The sequence below is a fragment of the Pelmatolapia mariae genome, linkage group LG12, assembly GCF_036321145.2.
Source record: "Pelmatolapia mariae isolate MD_Pm_ZW linkage group LG12, Pm_UMD_F_2, whole genome shotgun sequence".
In the NCBI taxonomy this organism is placed as follows: domain Eukaryota; kingdom Metazoa; phylum Chordata; class Actinopteri; order Cichliformes; family Cichlidae; genus Pelmatolapia; species Pelmatolapia mariae.
In genome coordinates, this window is record NC_086237.1 from 13,201,121 (window position 1) to 13,216,812 (window position 15,692).

Consider the following 15,692-nt stretch of genomic DNA (forward strand, 5'->3'; position numbering starts at 1 on the left):
CTGCAGAGTATCAATGATGTAGCTTCTTATTATATTATCGATTAGATGCCAGTTATTTGACTGCAATTTCAATCATACTGGTTTAGTTGTGCATCAAGCTACATTAAATCCCTAAACTTTGACTTTACATATCATATAAAAGAAATAGATAATAAATCAGACGCTCAAAACACAAGGAGCTGTTAATGGGACATTTATTAAAAAAACAAAACAAAAAACAAAAAAAACGTATAGGAGAATCAGAAGGCATTAAAGGAAAAATACAGATGTCATTTACAGTTTAACTCAAAGATTGTTAAACAGCAACAGTTATACACAAACATTTACACAACCTGTACAAATATTTTTCCTCCGCAAACTTGCAAGTTAAATTTCAAAATAACTTAAATAGTTTTCTACGTAAAAGTGCAAATCCATATGGGTGTGATGTCTGTGAGTAAAACCATGGCGACAGAAAGGGTGCTTTGAGCTCACTGGCTGTAGGATGTCCACTTGTAAGGCAACACAAACACATTTAGCTGCGTAGTTATGCCTTGCACTGACCAGCACATCAGTACTGTAATATCCCAAACAGTCCCAAACTCTGACGCCCTTTCTCAACGAATCGTGCCCAACCCTAAATAAAGCCACCGTTAAACATTGCAGTTCAGTCTTTGTAGTGTTCTCGGGTTCAAAGTTTGGAACGTCAGCATTACAGTATAGCAATGACAACCTGTTACATGTATGGTAGTGTTATAGGTTAGCATTAAAGTCACAGTTAACCACAGACCATTCTATACAGTCTTGAACCCCAAACACGACAGGGTTGTAGTAGTCCACAGGTTTCAGGTTTTGACAGCAAGTGTGAGTAGAGGTGAGGCGAAGGCGGCTGCTGCTGATTCTCCACAGTCACAAGGCATGAAGCGACAGAGAGTGGAAAACTGTTAATGCTGAAACTTCAAAGTCTCTACAGGCATCCTTCTCACTGGTGAGGAGGGGAGACATATTGAAAAAAAAACTAACCCACACACGCTATTGGGCTTTACATGCTTCTGTAAAATCATGCAGCCGAGTCCAAAACAGAAAAAAGGAAAAAAACTAAAAGAAAATCACCATGAGGAGTATTACAGCATATCTGCTCATTAAGCACTGGTCACCATGGGCTCTACTGGACAGAAAACTGGAAATGTGTTTGGTAAATAAAAACGGTGTTTAGGCATTTGCAATACAAATGGAGAAAAAAAAAGAAGCAAGCATCGAGTCTTTGTGTGAGTTTGTGTAACATGAAGTAACTACGACTTCTGCTCGGCTCCTGCTGCAGACTGCGCTGCGCTCTCAGGCTTAAGGATCTGGTAGGTGATGAGGTACTCTGGGTAGGCCTAAAAAAAACAAAGCAGGGTGTCAGCCAATATTACACAGCACGTGTTGCTTTTTGCTAACGCTATGGCCCGAGTTCTTAATTACCTGCTCTCCTCTGTAGATGACGTACTCGGCGTAAGCTAGGCCGTTAACGCTGGGCCGCCCGATTACTGAATGATGTCCTGGGGGAGCGTGAGCCATCTTCATGGCACTGAACTGTAGGAATGACTTCCCCAAAGTCACTCGGCAGAAAAGCATTTGCCTGAGAAGTCACAACATACGAACTGAGTACAGGAACAAAACTTTGCTACAACATCTTTGTGCTGCAGTTTAATGGGTGACAGCCAAAAGTTACCTGTGGCACAGGTAGCAGGATCGGTCTTTGTGTGTTGGGCAGCCAGTGCCTCCACCGATGCCGTAGACGTATTGATTGCTTTTTGAGGAGTTCTCTGCAAAATAGATACCTGCTCCAAACATCCCTCCTATGTAGGCGTGACGCTCATCAAAGCCTTTGTGAATGATGGCATTGATAAACGGGGAACCTGTAGGAAATTGTGGCAGGATGAAGTTACACAGTAGTCAGGTTTTCTGTTATGTCTGCTGCAGACACACAGAGCACACAGATGGTGTGACAGTGGGTGTGGTTACCGTGAAACAACATCCGCTCATTGTGATGGTTGTGGTTCTCATCTGCAATCTCCTTCTGCCTGTGGGTGTAACGTTCCCTCAGCTTCTTGTTTACCACCTTTTGAATCTGTGTGATACAGTAGGGTACATTTCAAACAGGATGCAGGGAGTTGTGTTTGTTTTACACCATAAACTAATGACTCCTCCCAAACTGCTGTAATATTGAGGTTTGTAACCCCCAAAATATACTAAATAAAGATTTTAAAAATAGCCAACACTTGGTCAGTATTTTGCTGATAATCAAAACAGCCAAGTAAAGAGTCAGCGTTCAGACCTTAATGATGTTGTATCTGCTGAAGACACCACCAGCATTGCCTCCATCTCTGTGCTCTCTGATGGTGCTCTGCATCTGTGTGACACACATAAACAACAAGATTTGTTATAAAGGCACTCTGTCCAGCTATCGCTATATAATAATTTACCAGGTATTTAGAACAGCTGCATTAAAAAAGAGACACTATTTTTGGGTAAATGCAGCTTCTCAGCTCACCTCCTCCTCCACTGACTGGTACTCCTTGTCTTCTGGGGCGAGGTCTATAAGAATGGTTCCCTGGCTGGCACAGTGGAATGTCAGGTATGGGTTGCCACCTGAGAAGTGATCAAGATTCAAAGTGTAAAGATGCACACTCTCTATTAAAGTAGTACCAAAAAGCCACTGGGTTACACCTCACCTTGTTGGCCGCCCAGCAGCCTCTCAACTCCCTTGATGAGCTTGTGTCGGTGGCCATATGCATTAATCCCGATTTCCTTCAGCTCCTCATGGCCCATGTCAGCCAGCACATCCAGTGTGATCTGAAAAAAAAAAACAAAAAACCCCACAACAAATTGAGACCTTTAATAATTTAATTTTGGTCAAACGTATAACCAGTGGGTTACAGGTCCAGCGTAAAAGGTGTGCTTGCTAGAAAAAGCCATTATGACCTGCTCTCTCTCAAAGATGTCCCTGAGGTGCTCCAGGCCCAGACTCTTCAGGAATTGACTTATGTTCATGTCCAGCATTGCCACTATGAAAAAAAAACAACAACAAAACAAAAAACCCAGCAGATTTAATGAAACAAATAATTCTAACAAAAGCTCCCCAATCTCTTCTATGTCCAATTTTTCTGCTTAACAAGATTTTATAAACTGAGCAGTGTTTGATATAAGGACCGCAACAAACTTACTTTCCCCTTCCTTGCGGTCAGTGCCAGTGGCTCCATCTGCCACCCCGGAGGTCCCTGTAGCAGCGGCAGCAGCCAGCTCGGTGAGGGGCCCGGCAAGGTTGTCTATGCTGCTGGCAGCTGAGAGACAAGAAGGTGTGGAGGCAGGGGAGATGACAGAGGCGCTGACCACTGTGGCCTGAGGCTTAAAGCAGCTGGGCAGGGCATCCGGTGGCATGGCATCCATCAGCAGGGCTCGGATGTCATCAGCCTGCAGGAATATACAAGTTAAAAAAAAAAAAATTCAGCAAAGGAAACAGTCTGAGCCTTTCAACGAGCAAACATATTAAAGTACAGAGTTTCATTTTATGGTGCATTTAGTATCACAGTTATTCTTTCAGACAGAAGCCATTACCGTAGCCAGATCCAGAGCAGTCTGCCCCTCCTGGTTCTTCATGGTGGGGTCGGCTCCATGAGCCAGCAGCAATGCACAGAGCTGTGTGCGACCCTTCTGAGCTGCTTCATGGAGGGGTGTGAACGCCCATTTGTCTGTGGCATTCACACACGTGTTGTATTTGATCAGAAGGGCTGCAATATCCACATGCTGCGAGGAAGAGAGAGGGAACAGATCACAAGTTAAACCCTGAACTTTAAGTTAAATAAAATAACACAGTTACTGACACAGAGTTTTCAAGAGCTGATGGCAAGGTCATCAGCTCAAGTATCTTCTAAAATGTTTACACTTTTCATGTATCTACAGCTACAAAACCCACGAAAATGTTTCTGTTTATGTAGCTGAGACTGACCCCGTAAGAGGCAGCATTATGAAGAGGGATAAGGCCTCCTTTGTCCTGTGCGTTGACGTCGGCCCCGTGTTCTAATAGATACTCCGCCACTTCAAGGTTGTTGTAGCCAGCTGAGAGAAAAAAAAAAAAAAGAGTCAGTGCAACTTCCTTCATATGAACACACTTCGAAAAGTCTTTTTTAATACATATTTAATTAGATGAGATTAGTCTCATTGAGCTCCACTCTTTTTACAGCTAGACATGAATAAAATGCAAAGGAAATACTGTGTAAATACAAAACACATAAGACCAACAGTCAGAAAAACAGGACACATTATGTTCCAAGTTTTTATGTCAAACAGCGTGTGGGCTAGTATTTTTACTCAGTACAAAAGAATACAAACACTTTAGAAGAGCTTGTACCTGCGAGGTGAAGCGGTGTGGAGTTGCGCCCCTGTGTGTCTCTGCAGTTGATATTCTCCGGGGAGCAGAGCTTCTGGACCCGGGCCAGGCAGCCCTTCTTGGCAGCATCCAGCAGGGCGGCATCGCCCCTCAGCAGGTCCTGGATGTCCGTGTCCCCATCTTTCACCATGTCCAGCGGCATGTTGCCATCACGGTTCTTCTTGCTTGGGTCGGCTCCATGCTGAACAGAAAAGTTTAGTTTAACGATTTTATAAAAATATTTGTTGCGCATGACACTGAGTGACTTTCCAGGCCAAAGTGATTTGTTTTCCTGTCAGGATCATGAAGGTGGGCGCTTACTTTGAGTAGCAGTTTGCAGATTTCATATTTTCCTTTGGCCGCAGCCTCGTGAAGAGGGGTGAACTTCCAAAGGTCGGCCACGTTCACTGAAGCTCCATGTCTGACCAGCAACTCGGCCACTTCATAGTGACCATAGGAGCATGCATTGTGGAGGGGAACAAGACCACTGAAGGAGGAAAACCGGCAGAAAAAACGATCACATTTAAGAGGGAAGAAAATGTGTTTAAAGTACTGATATTTACGGCTTAAAAGGCTTTAAACATGATAACTTTTGATTTCTTTTATGAAATTTTTAGTGAACTAACAGACTGTAAGATGGTAGTTTAAGAACTCACCCCTTGTCTTTGGCGTGAACGTCAGCTCCATGGTGTAGCAGGTATTCAACAACAGCCACTCGATTGTAACCGGCCGCAAAGTGCAGAGGAGTGGAGTGGCGCCCCTCCAAGTCCCGACAGTTTACATTTTGGGGGGTGCAAAGTTGCTGCCAAACGTACATTTTCTAATTAGCCAAGTTTACAGGACATTACATTTTATATCACTGCTACTAGTGAGCATGTGGAACTGATGTGCTACAAATTTTACAAGTGTACAAAAAAGATTTTATCACAGTAATAAGTCTCTGTGAAACTCATCATGAATGATCAGGCAGAAGAGTCAGTGAACTTACTTGCACTGTATCCAGATCTCCTGCTTTGGCCGCCTCCAGAAACCTGTAGTCCACATCAGAGTTACGTGTGGGAACATTTTCTGGAAAAGAGAAAGAAAAAAAAAAAGCTGTCAAAGAAGGACTCACATACACCATGTGATGATCAAGAAAAATAGAGTGTTTTTTCATTTTCTTGAAAGTTAGAAGTGCGGTAATCACCATTGAGGATCTGTTGAACAGCCTCGTTGCCCATCTGAGCAGCAGTGAAGCCCTGCAGAGACACAATGGAGGGGTCGGCCCCGTAACTCAGCAGCAGCTTGCAGGTCTGGATGTGACCAGCCAGCGCCGCTCTATGAAGAGCTGTCTGACCCAGAGTGTCCACAGCATTGACCTGGAGTCAGAGCAAAAGAGGTTTTTAAGTTTCATACCAACAACTCTCCCAAAAACCACATTTTTTCAAAAAGGAAATGCAAAAGCAAACCTTTGCTCCATGTTTCTGCAGCACCTCAAGGATATCATTGTGAGCTCTCTCGGCAGCGACGTGCAACGGGGTCATGAAGCTAAACGACATCACAGATGAGAACATGTCACCATTATCACTCTTTAGTGCTGAATCAGCAGCTTTTCGGGGTTTTTTTATGTTTTGCATCACGGTCTCACGTCTTTGTGGCACTTTAATGTGTTTTTACTTGCAACACATTTTTTTGCAATTATGTTGTCACATCTTAGACCACAGAGATTATATGCTTAATTTGGAATAAAATGCTTATTATTATATCAGCTACATTTCATTACCTTTAAGATGAACTCCTAGTTTATTTGCTTCTTACTTTTAAAAATACAATCTAAAAACTTTTTGTTGTGAACTTACTCTTTGTTCTTCTCATTGATGTTGGCACCTTTACGCAGCAACAACTCGGTCACCTGCTTTCTCTTAGGGTGGGGTGAAGCCACAGCACAGTGCTGAAATACACATTAACATTATATTAGTGCCGAGCTTCATCTTCATTATGCAGAATTATGCAAAGAACTGCTGGTAGCACAATGAGAGAGAGACAGGCATGTTAAGAGAAACTACTGGCAAGCTCCATAGACTTGATTCTGACCAGAGCTGTTTCGTTGGTCTGAGGATGTTTGAAGCTGATAATTTCCAGAGCCAGTGTCTTCTTCACTTTGGCCACGTCCGCCTCCCTGGCTGCCTGCAGCAATGAGTGACCTTTGAACTCATCTAAAAAGAGATGTGGAAATGATAAATTAGGTATGGTCTAATGATTTGGGTTTCTAAGTACATGAAAGCTAATCTTTGTGGAAAAAAATTCCTGCTGATTAAGCCTTTTAGGTGGCTTAGCGAGAACTCACAGGTAAGCCTTTCTTTCAGCTCTGGAGTCGGAGCCATGTCCACAGCACTCTTGCTGTGGCAGTTTAGGAGGGTGGGGTCGGCCCCGTGGCTTAGCAGCAAGGAACAAACCTCCACTCGGTTCTTGGATGCTGCCTCGTGGAGGGGAGTGAACTGCCACAGGTCCATGGCATTCACACAAGCTCCATGCTGCAGAGAGAAACAGCACAAAATGTGTACAGGAGAAGGAACAAACATTTGTTTCATCACATCAGTATCTGACATTATAACAAAATGTAATTAGTGTCTGATTATAATTCCTAGCACTACATTATTTCCTAGTTATAACTCATGACATGATTTTACAAAGCGAAACGAGTTACACTTATTCATTGCTCAATAACATTTCAACCAACCCACAAGCTCATCAAAGCACAAGCTCATCAAATAAGAAATCTTCCGTGTCTTACTTTAAGCAGAAGCTCGGTGACCTCGTAGTGACCGTAGGAGCAGGCGTTGTGAAGAGGAACCAGACCACTGCCGGACAACACACTCTGGTTAGTGTCGTGACTTATACTTAAAAGGACAAAAGAGAGAAGAGAAAAAAAAGCCTCACCCTTTGTCCTTGGCGTGAACATCAGCCCCATGCTGAAGGAGGAGCTGAACGATGCGGACCCGGTTGTAGCCAGCAGCCAGGTGCAGCGGTGTAGACTGCAAGAGAAAGAAAGCCTGTTAACATCGTTCGTGGGCCGGGTTGGTGCATACTGCCTTTGATGGCCACATGAGCGAGCGGCTGATTAAGGCCAAAAGCAATTGTGCTAGAGCAGGCTATGCTCGGTGAGTTGCAGATGAATGGCGGACATCATGATGCAGAGTCAATGAGTTTGTGGGGAAAATCCAACAACAAAATTCAGTTGCTGTTGTTACTACGTCTGACCTAAGCAACGACGAGCAACTTTAACCTCATTAGTCATCTAACTCGATTTCCAATTGATAATTTACAAAAAAATTAATCTTTTAGGTCTTAGTACTTCAAAAATAGGTTTGATGCAGTAAGCTGAGGAGTAGGAGTAGTAAAGTCCAAAAGGCTGCTTGTGAATTATGGTTAGGATACAATACCTGACTTACTTTCCAATTCCAGTTGTAAAAAACATAAACAAATAAATAAAAAGAAGAGAAAAAAAACAATAGAAACGCACAAAAATGCTTCCCAATTTTTTAAATTCTTAAGAATTTCTATTAATTTTTCAATTTCCTGTGTATAAAAACATAATCATTCAATACTAGATATTGAGTAAATAAAATTATATTGAATCCCAACCATAATAGGATGCAGTGAAGCTACAATAAGCAGGCTGAGGAAAAAAAAAATCAAATAGCCTAATTTCAGCCAAGAAAAATGAGAATTAGTATAAGCAAAGCTGCAAATCCCATTTCAATTGCATTTGTTCACTGTTCAAAAATCTGGCTCAGGTCAAGCTTACAATGAAAAGAAGGGACATTGTTTCATTTTAATCCATGCAGTGATGTTAATATAAAAAAAATGCAGAAATGTAAGACTATTAAGTCACAGTGAAAAAAAAAAAAAAAAACTCTGAATAATGAGAGTTGAATCATGGAGGCTTCATTCAGTTTGGGATGACACAAGCAATTTAGAAGCAATCAACATGGAGGGCAGAGCATAGCACTAGAATGGCAGGTTAAGTTTAGACCATTCATTACTGCATACCAACTAATCCAACAGGGACATGTAAAGTATACACAAGTTACAATGACACAAATTCAAGATTCGATTGACAAAAAAAGTGCAGAGGGGCAGGCCTTCAGGCATGCATGAATTATCACCATCATCAAAAACAAAATAAATGAAAAGCCAAATCAGACACTGATTTATGTGCAAGTGATCGAAAGCTGGAGAAGTGTGGGTGAGTGTGCAGAGGAGAGAGGACAGACGCTGAAGTAGGCAGGCAGTGGGCATTTTGTGCTCCTCTCCAAATCCAAAAAGATGAGTCGACACCATGACACCAACCCAGTTCAGTCGCTCACTCACATTCACGCACACACAACAGAGGAGCATCAGGGTAGGATAAATGAGTGACCCGTACACCCAGGTCCATGATGTGCAATTAACAAGTGACAGCCAGCTTATTGGTCAAATAAAAACGATGGATTAAAAATAAAAGAATAAAAACAAAACAAACAAACAAAAAAGATCACAACAGTGCATCAATTAAGTGGCCGTTATCAAGGTCAACTTACCAGCATTTTTTGTGATGTTGACTGATCGACAAATGTTGCCAGAGTCACACGGAAAACAAAATGAAACAAAAATTACAAAATGACAGTGTCTTTTTCACAGCAATTTCTCTCTCTCTCTCTCTCTCTCCCTTAAAGTCAGTGAAACATAAAGCGCAGTAAGACAATAACCACTGTTTGATCCATCAAAGACGGTGTGAGATTAAATGTGACACGGGGCCAGAGAGGGTAAGTAGCTGGAGGATGCAGTGGAGACTGCTCCTCCTCTTCTTAGGTCTGCTTAAATTCCAGACCACATCTCCAAAGTGGCTTACAGACCTAGATCATGCAAACATCAATTCTACTGCAAAGAGGTAACACTTTAATTTCTGATGAAAAAAAAATATGGTTAGAAGTGAATGACATGTGCTGAAAAACTGTTAGCAACAATGAGTTTTCATGGAATAATGAAGGTAGTAGTTATGTTTTGTTTTAAGCTGGTTACAGAAATAAACACATTTATTCAGGATAAGAAAGCTAATCATTCAATAATTTGCAAATAATGCATGAGGGACCAACCCCACCCCCCTCCCAAAGAAAAGAAAAAAGAAACACACACACACACACACACACACACACACACACACACACACACACACACACACACTAGGAGTAAATGCTCCTGTTCATAGGGATGCAATGGAAACAAGATCCCTCACCTAAATCAGCCATGATAAACAGTGTGTAAAGTCTAAAAGAGGAGTGCCAGCTGTGTTTGTACCATTACACATCTAGTTCCCTCAACCACAAAGAGGAAGACAAAAAAACAAAACAAAAAAAACAAACAAAATTAACACGAGGAAACCTGCATGGTGATCTAAACACTGCTTACAGTGTAATCACGTCCCACTAACAAAGATTAAGAACTGAAAATTACACAGAAATAAACTGTGCAGAATACATTAAGTCTAGTTCTTTGATCTGACCAGATGTGCTTCCACAGAAAATAGATTTCACAACTGATGCGTGACTATAAGAAAGAAGAGACAGCATTGCCATCAGGACACCGGGTCCCAACATGCTGGAAAAATATAGTTTTGGGTTTTTGGGGTTTTTGATGTAAATTTATGTCTACTTTAGCTTCAAGAGAATGTATACAGAATCAACTAGCCTGATTAACTGGGTTGAAATAGTGCTTTTTAGTGGTTTCCTTGAAAAAGACTGGACAATTAAAAGCCGAGTTGAAGAAAACTGATGCTGTTAAAATGAGGATGATTTCACAGCAGCAAATGGATTTTGTGGATGGTCTGATGAGAGTCACGCATGCATGATTAGAGAATGAGAAATGTCTAAAACAGGTATTTCCAAATTAAGGTGGCCCCAACATAAATCCTCTATAGAAACCCCATTCAAACTAATTCAGACTCCTTTACACACATGCTGACTGAATTAAAAAAAACAAAACAACAAAAACAAAAAAACACAACGTGCATTTTTCCCCTCAAAAATCTGAAGTTTTGGAAACACACTAGTAAACGTGTATGTATGTATTTGGTGTAATGTGCTACTTGTGGCTCATTTACCTTGCGACCATCGCTGGCGTGACAGTTGACATTTAATGGAGTCAGCAATGCCATCAGTTTTTCTTCATTTCCACTCCTGTAATTAGATGGTTGAAAAGACTCAGATGTCGTTAAATCAAAATAAGTTGATGGAAACTAGCAACTAAGAAGAGGTCAATTAAAGTCAGATTACACTTCATATGTTTTAACTCTCAAATGTGCTTACAGAATCACAGGACACACCAGCATCGTTTCTAACTGCAGTTTACTCAAGAACTTCATGTCATCAACTATTGACACACTCACCTTGCTGCTTCCAAAAGTTCATCCTTCTTGTATTCACCTGGAACAAGAAAAACTCTCAGATTAGAGAAACGTGTGAAACACTTATACATAAATATTGGCATGTGACTTAACTTTACATAGCATTTATTGCTTATGTTTGTTTGGCACATTAACCGTGAGTGACTGACCAGTGAGAACCGCCTTAGCTGAAGGGTCAGCCAGATCCAGAGCAGACTTGCCATCGGTGTTGCGGATGTTAGGATCAGCTCCGTGTTGCAGTAACACTGCAAAAGATAAGTTGAAATAAACAAAAAAGAAAAACTTGCATTTTAATGTTCCTTTTTTGTGTTACCCAGAATGCTGTGCATATTAATAAAGAGGAAGGCTGGTTAAACAGCATAGATAATAATAGAAGACACAAAGTTAAAAACAGTGTTCAAGCTGGCACCACCTCTATATTTTAAAGAGCCCCAGGGGAGAATGCCACCTCGCACAATGAATGCTCAAGCTCATCAGGCGTCTGCACATACACTCAAAGAACTAGAATGACATCAGTCTTGTATTCATCTGGATGAAAATGAGCGCTTAGATTAGAGCCTGGCATGCAAAACACTTCACATAAATGTTTGCAGTGGATATAACTTTCCATGGGCAATTACAGTCTCTGTTTGTTTGGCAAGTTAAGTGCTGAGAACGAACCCGGCTGATTTATCAAGTAGAACCTCCGTTATTTCCACACAGGCACATTTTATTTATACAAATAATCCATATGAGTCAAAGGCTGAGGCTTAGGATGGCTCATAATGCCAGTTCAAACTGTTTTTGTACTCTTGTGATGTCAAACAGAGAAAAAAATCCTAAACAAGTTTATCTCAGGCCAACCCAGCTGCTTTTCAAATCTTCTGTTTGCAAAGGGCAGACAATCAGAAGAAATTTGTCATAAAGGGAGAGGAGCTAAAACAACTTCAGAAAGCAGATGAACTGAGAAGCTGCATCAAGGCCCAGTAAAAGATAAATAAGGATTTATTTAACCTGGATTCTGCAAAGCTAATAGACTCAATCTATAAAATTAGTGGGATGAAAATTAGCATAATAGGTCCCTTTAAACCATCAATCCAGATATTATTAATAAAGGGTTCAACTGGAAAAAAAGGAAAAAAAGCTAGTTAAAAATGAGTTCACAAGATGTACTTCTACATGGCAGCCATCCCTGCATAGGCAAATGTTTATGTAAATTAACAAATAAAAGGGTTATATAGGCTACAGCAATTTGATAGGGGGAAAAAAACATTAAGGCATTTGTTTGTGTGTCACCCCAGTGTAAGTAATGTTTTCAGCCTGCTCTGGCTGTTTTTCTCTGTCTCACACACATATTTATTAAGTTTTTCACTCCCACACATACACACACAAACACATTCCCATATTTGCCTAACCGTAGATATAAACGGCTAGCATCCTTACCAATGCACACATCTATCTTTCCCTTGATGGCAGCCTCATGTAACGGAGTGTAGTTCCAGTTGTCTCTGGCATTTGGATCTGCGCCTTGACACAAGAGGAGGCTGACGACTTCTGCGTGTCCAAAAGAGCAGGCATTATGCAGGGGGATGAGACCTCCATCATCCCTAGCGTGAACATTGGCTCCAGTCTGCAGAAGGTGCTCCACAACATCTTTTCTACCAAAGCCTAAAAGAAGGTTAAAATGCACGTGCGTTAAGTTTTTCCATCTATATTACATTAAGCGTTTTGCATAAGTATCCTGCTAACATTAATAGCTTTTAGCCATTCACAGGAAATATCCCAAGAAAAACAACACTTTATAACTATATTATAATATAAATACTCTTTATACGCTTAAGCATCCGTATAGATACACACACTTCTTACTTATAATAATTGCAGAGGTGTTGTATTTAATTTAGGGTTTGGGAACTTAGCAAACAACATACACGTAGCATAATGTTAGTTTTTGTTGCAGTTCATGCTAACGTACGGTTATCCTAACTGAAAGAGACGACGGTTTGCGTTTCCTAGCTAAATGTTATTAGCGGCACATCTTATAAAATAGTTATAAAACGACAGCTTAAAATTATAGTTACCTTTTACGGAATATATAAGAAAGATAAATGTAAATAAAAGGTTAGCGCTAGCAGTAAACAAGTCAAGCAAAACACATTATCTAGCTAGCCGCCCACAGTATGTTAGCTAATAACAAGATGCTGTTGCTACTTCATTAGCTCGTTACCCGCAGCGAAATGAAGGGGGGTTGATTTTCGACCAGCCATGTCCTTCGCGTTTACATTCACCGAATCCACAAGTCTCTTTACTCTGGATACGTCTCCATTACGACAGGCCTCGAACAACTCCCTGAACGCCCCACCGATGCCGCTGCTGCCGTCGGTGGGACTGGCAGCTCCAGAGCCAGGGCTCGAAACGCTGCTGCTACCTCCGCCAGAGGTTGTCGTGGTGGAGCTCGCACTGCTCGCTAAGGCCGGAGCTGGTAGGTCTGGGGAGGCCAGAGCCATTTCAATCCCTCCGCTGCACTCCCTCTCATTCTCCGAAGGTCCGACGGCCGAGGTCAGCAAAGCCATCGGCGGAGAGCCCGGAGGAGCGCCAGAAAGAGAGCTGTTTCTCGGCGGAGACTGTAAAGTATTTTGCTGTTGTTGCTGCTGCGATGAGCGTCGAGACACCGCCATTACAGCAGCTCTCAGGCGATAATAAAAGCAGTTCCTCCTTCTTTCCGGTGAAAGTGGTCGTGTTTCCTGTCAGCTGTTTTCTTAGTGGAGCCTGGCAGTGGACCCCCTCCCCCTCCCCGACTTAAACTTACTATAATGCATTGCAAAACGCATTTAAAAACATCGTCTCTAGGTATTACATTGCTTTATGTTCTACCTTATTTAAAATTGATTAATTAATTAAAAAGAACGTACTAAAAGACTGAAAAGAGGTTTGTGAGATTTGGGGGAGAATTTTTTTAATTGTTTTTTTATGTGAAATATATATTTTATATTTCACAGTGCAATAAACAATTAATAATAAAAAATAATAAACGAACTTAAAAAAAAAAAATTAATTGCTTTGGGGGGCCCCCAGTGGTGACGGGAGCCCTAAGCAGACGCTTACTTATGCCTGGGGCGGCAGAGGGATCAGAGCCGTCACCACTGGGGGCCTCCAAGAGCAAAAGACGTTTTACTTTTTTTTTTAAATTTATGATAACAACAACAACAATAATAATAATTTTTGCCAGTGTTAGAGATAATTCATATATTATAAAAGGTTTATTTAAAAAAGCCCACAATATTATGTGAACACACCATTGTTGGTGTAGTGACTCATACTGCCTCTCTGCTCAGTGCTCAACTGATAATGTGTGCAACCAGGTGTGCAGTATGAAATGGGCATGTAAAGAGCAGGTTGAATCAAGACTGACTTAAAGACCATATAACCACATGACAAGAAACCAGATAATTAAAAAAATTCTCAAGTCATTTTCAATTGTTCCACTGGCAGACTTCTTTTCCGTACAATAAACCGCAAAAAAACTGAAGGGTTTTCATAATGTTCAAGTATAATATGAAATCAGATATGGCAGCTTTTGTTCTTGATGTTTGTTTTTCGATCTTTGGTTCATTTGTGTTGTAAAGTTCATCTATGTTGACCCGGAGGTCCCGGTCAACACAGGTGCACTGCACTGTGAGCTTTTCCAAAAAAAGATCAATAAGAAAAACTACCACAGACCTTCCACGGCACAAGAAAGACTGAGTGGACTGGCAGTAATTAGTATTAACAATAAAGTTGGCCATCAGATTTCTTGCAGTGATGTAATAAATGATTTTCCTTCTAGAAAAGCTGGAAAACAAAAATGCTAAGAGGATGGAGTGTTGCGGAAAAACAAAAAAGTCAAAAGTCTGGATTCCAATCATTCATTTTCAAATGTAGCTCTTCCTATTTTTACCAAAGTGTTTAGACATGTTTACAGTTTTCAGAACAAATTTATACATCTTGTTCCCTTGTTTCACCTACGTCTATGAATTTACAATACTGAAGTATTTCTCTGATATATTTTTTATTATATTTAGTAGTTATGTTAGTTAGTAGTGTAAGTCAACACCAGGCCCCACTTTCACCACTTTCAGTCTTTCCATTTCCATCTTTCCTTTCCAAACACATGAACAACAGTCCATTATTTTCACCGGTAAACAATAAAATATTCTTCTTGACTTTTTTAATAAACAAATTAAACGACAGCCAGCATCCCAGGTATTTCAAGCTTTAAAAACAATCTCCATCCCCGTGTGGAAAAGTTTCACCTTTGCTAACTGCATGCTAAAAGAAGTAAAGATATTTTCAGACTTAAAATCTGAATTATTTTCCAAACTCATCTCAGCTAGTTTTTTAATTTTAATTGTACCTTATGTTCTTGTAGGACTCAAGAAAGCGTACTTCGAACTAAGATCCAATCATGTGATTTGTCATCCACAGTTCTCATCATGAAAGACTTCTCCTGTGACACAGAGTGCTTCAACACTTTCATCACTCCTGACAACAAGTGATTTCTCTGTGTAAAACCAGGCAGTTATGCAATCGGTCAGAAATGATCTGTCCCATAGACAGGGATGCAGGTGCCCACCTACGAGCTGGTTTATTAATACTAAGCTAAAGAAGAAAGGAACTCGCTGTAGTTCTCACAGCTCAGGACAAGCAGACACCTGATGTTGAGTGACTGAATGGAACTAAAACAAGAATTCATAATTATGTTTGTCTGCCATGAACACGTGATGATAAAACTCTGCATATGCAGTCAGCAGACTGATGACCTGTGAAATGAGCTGTTAGAAATGTGCAGATATGTGTAAACATTGATCAACATTTAACATCCAGGATGGAGCAAAACTTCTGACCGACATGTATGAGAAC

General features: G+C 40.9%; 1 protein-coding gene across 2 annotated transcripts; it reads right to left on the bottom strand.

The window, feature by feature from the left end:
- Positions 1-175: 175 nt before the first annotated feature.
- LOC134638545 (poly [ADP-ribose] polymerase tankyrase-1-like) lies at positions 176-13,501 on the bottom strand. Of its 2 annotated transcripts, XM_063489252.1 has the most exons (28): positions 13,021-13,501; positions 12,237-12,461; positions 10,964-11,059; positions 10,797-10,833; positions 10,512-10,587; positions 8,953-8,973; positions 7,310-7,404; positions 7,164-7,230; positions 6,717-6,903; positions 6,464-6,585; positions 6,229-6,320; positions 5,839-5,917; positions 5,577-5,748; positions 5,379-5,458; positions 5,047-5,192; positions 4,712-4,877; positions 4,373-4,592; positions 3,971-4,080; positions 3,580-3,768; positions 3,189-3,435; positions 2,947-3,029; positions 2,697-2,817; positions 2,516-2,613; positions 2,300-2,374; positions 1,987-2,092; positions 1,694-1,880; positions 1,444-1,600; positions 176-1,358 (listed from the first exon to the last, which is right to left on the bottom strand). In XM_063489252.1, exons 1-28 carry the CDS (start codon positions 13,469-13,471, stop codon positions 1,272-1,274), a joined length of 3,792 nt encoding a protein of 1,263 aa, XP_063345322.1. In that variant the 5' UTR covers positions 13,472-13,501; the 3' UTR covers positions 176-1,271. The 2 variants fall into 2 exon arrangements, with proteins under 2 accessions (XP_063345322.1, XP_063345323.1); XM_063489253.1 differs by lacking the exon at positions 8,953-8,973.
- Between the last annotated feature and the right edge of the window lie 2,191 nt (positions 13,502-15,692).

Bases quoted from the DNA above. Each gene is read 5' to 3' on its own strand.
- LOC134638545 (XM_063489252.1), bottom strand. From the start codon at position 13,471: ATGGCGGTGTCTCGACGCTCATCGCAGCAGCAACAACAGCAAAATACT. The intron at 12,462-13,020 runs GTAACGAGCTAA...ACCTTCTTTTAG, and splicing joins CCCCCTTCATTTCGCTGCGG to GCTTTGGTAGAAAAGATGTT. The intron at 4,593-4,711 runs GTAAGCGCCCAC...TTTTCTGTTCAG, and splicing joins TCTGCAAACTGCTACTCAAA to CATGGAGCCGACCCAAGCAA.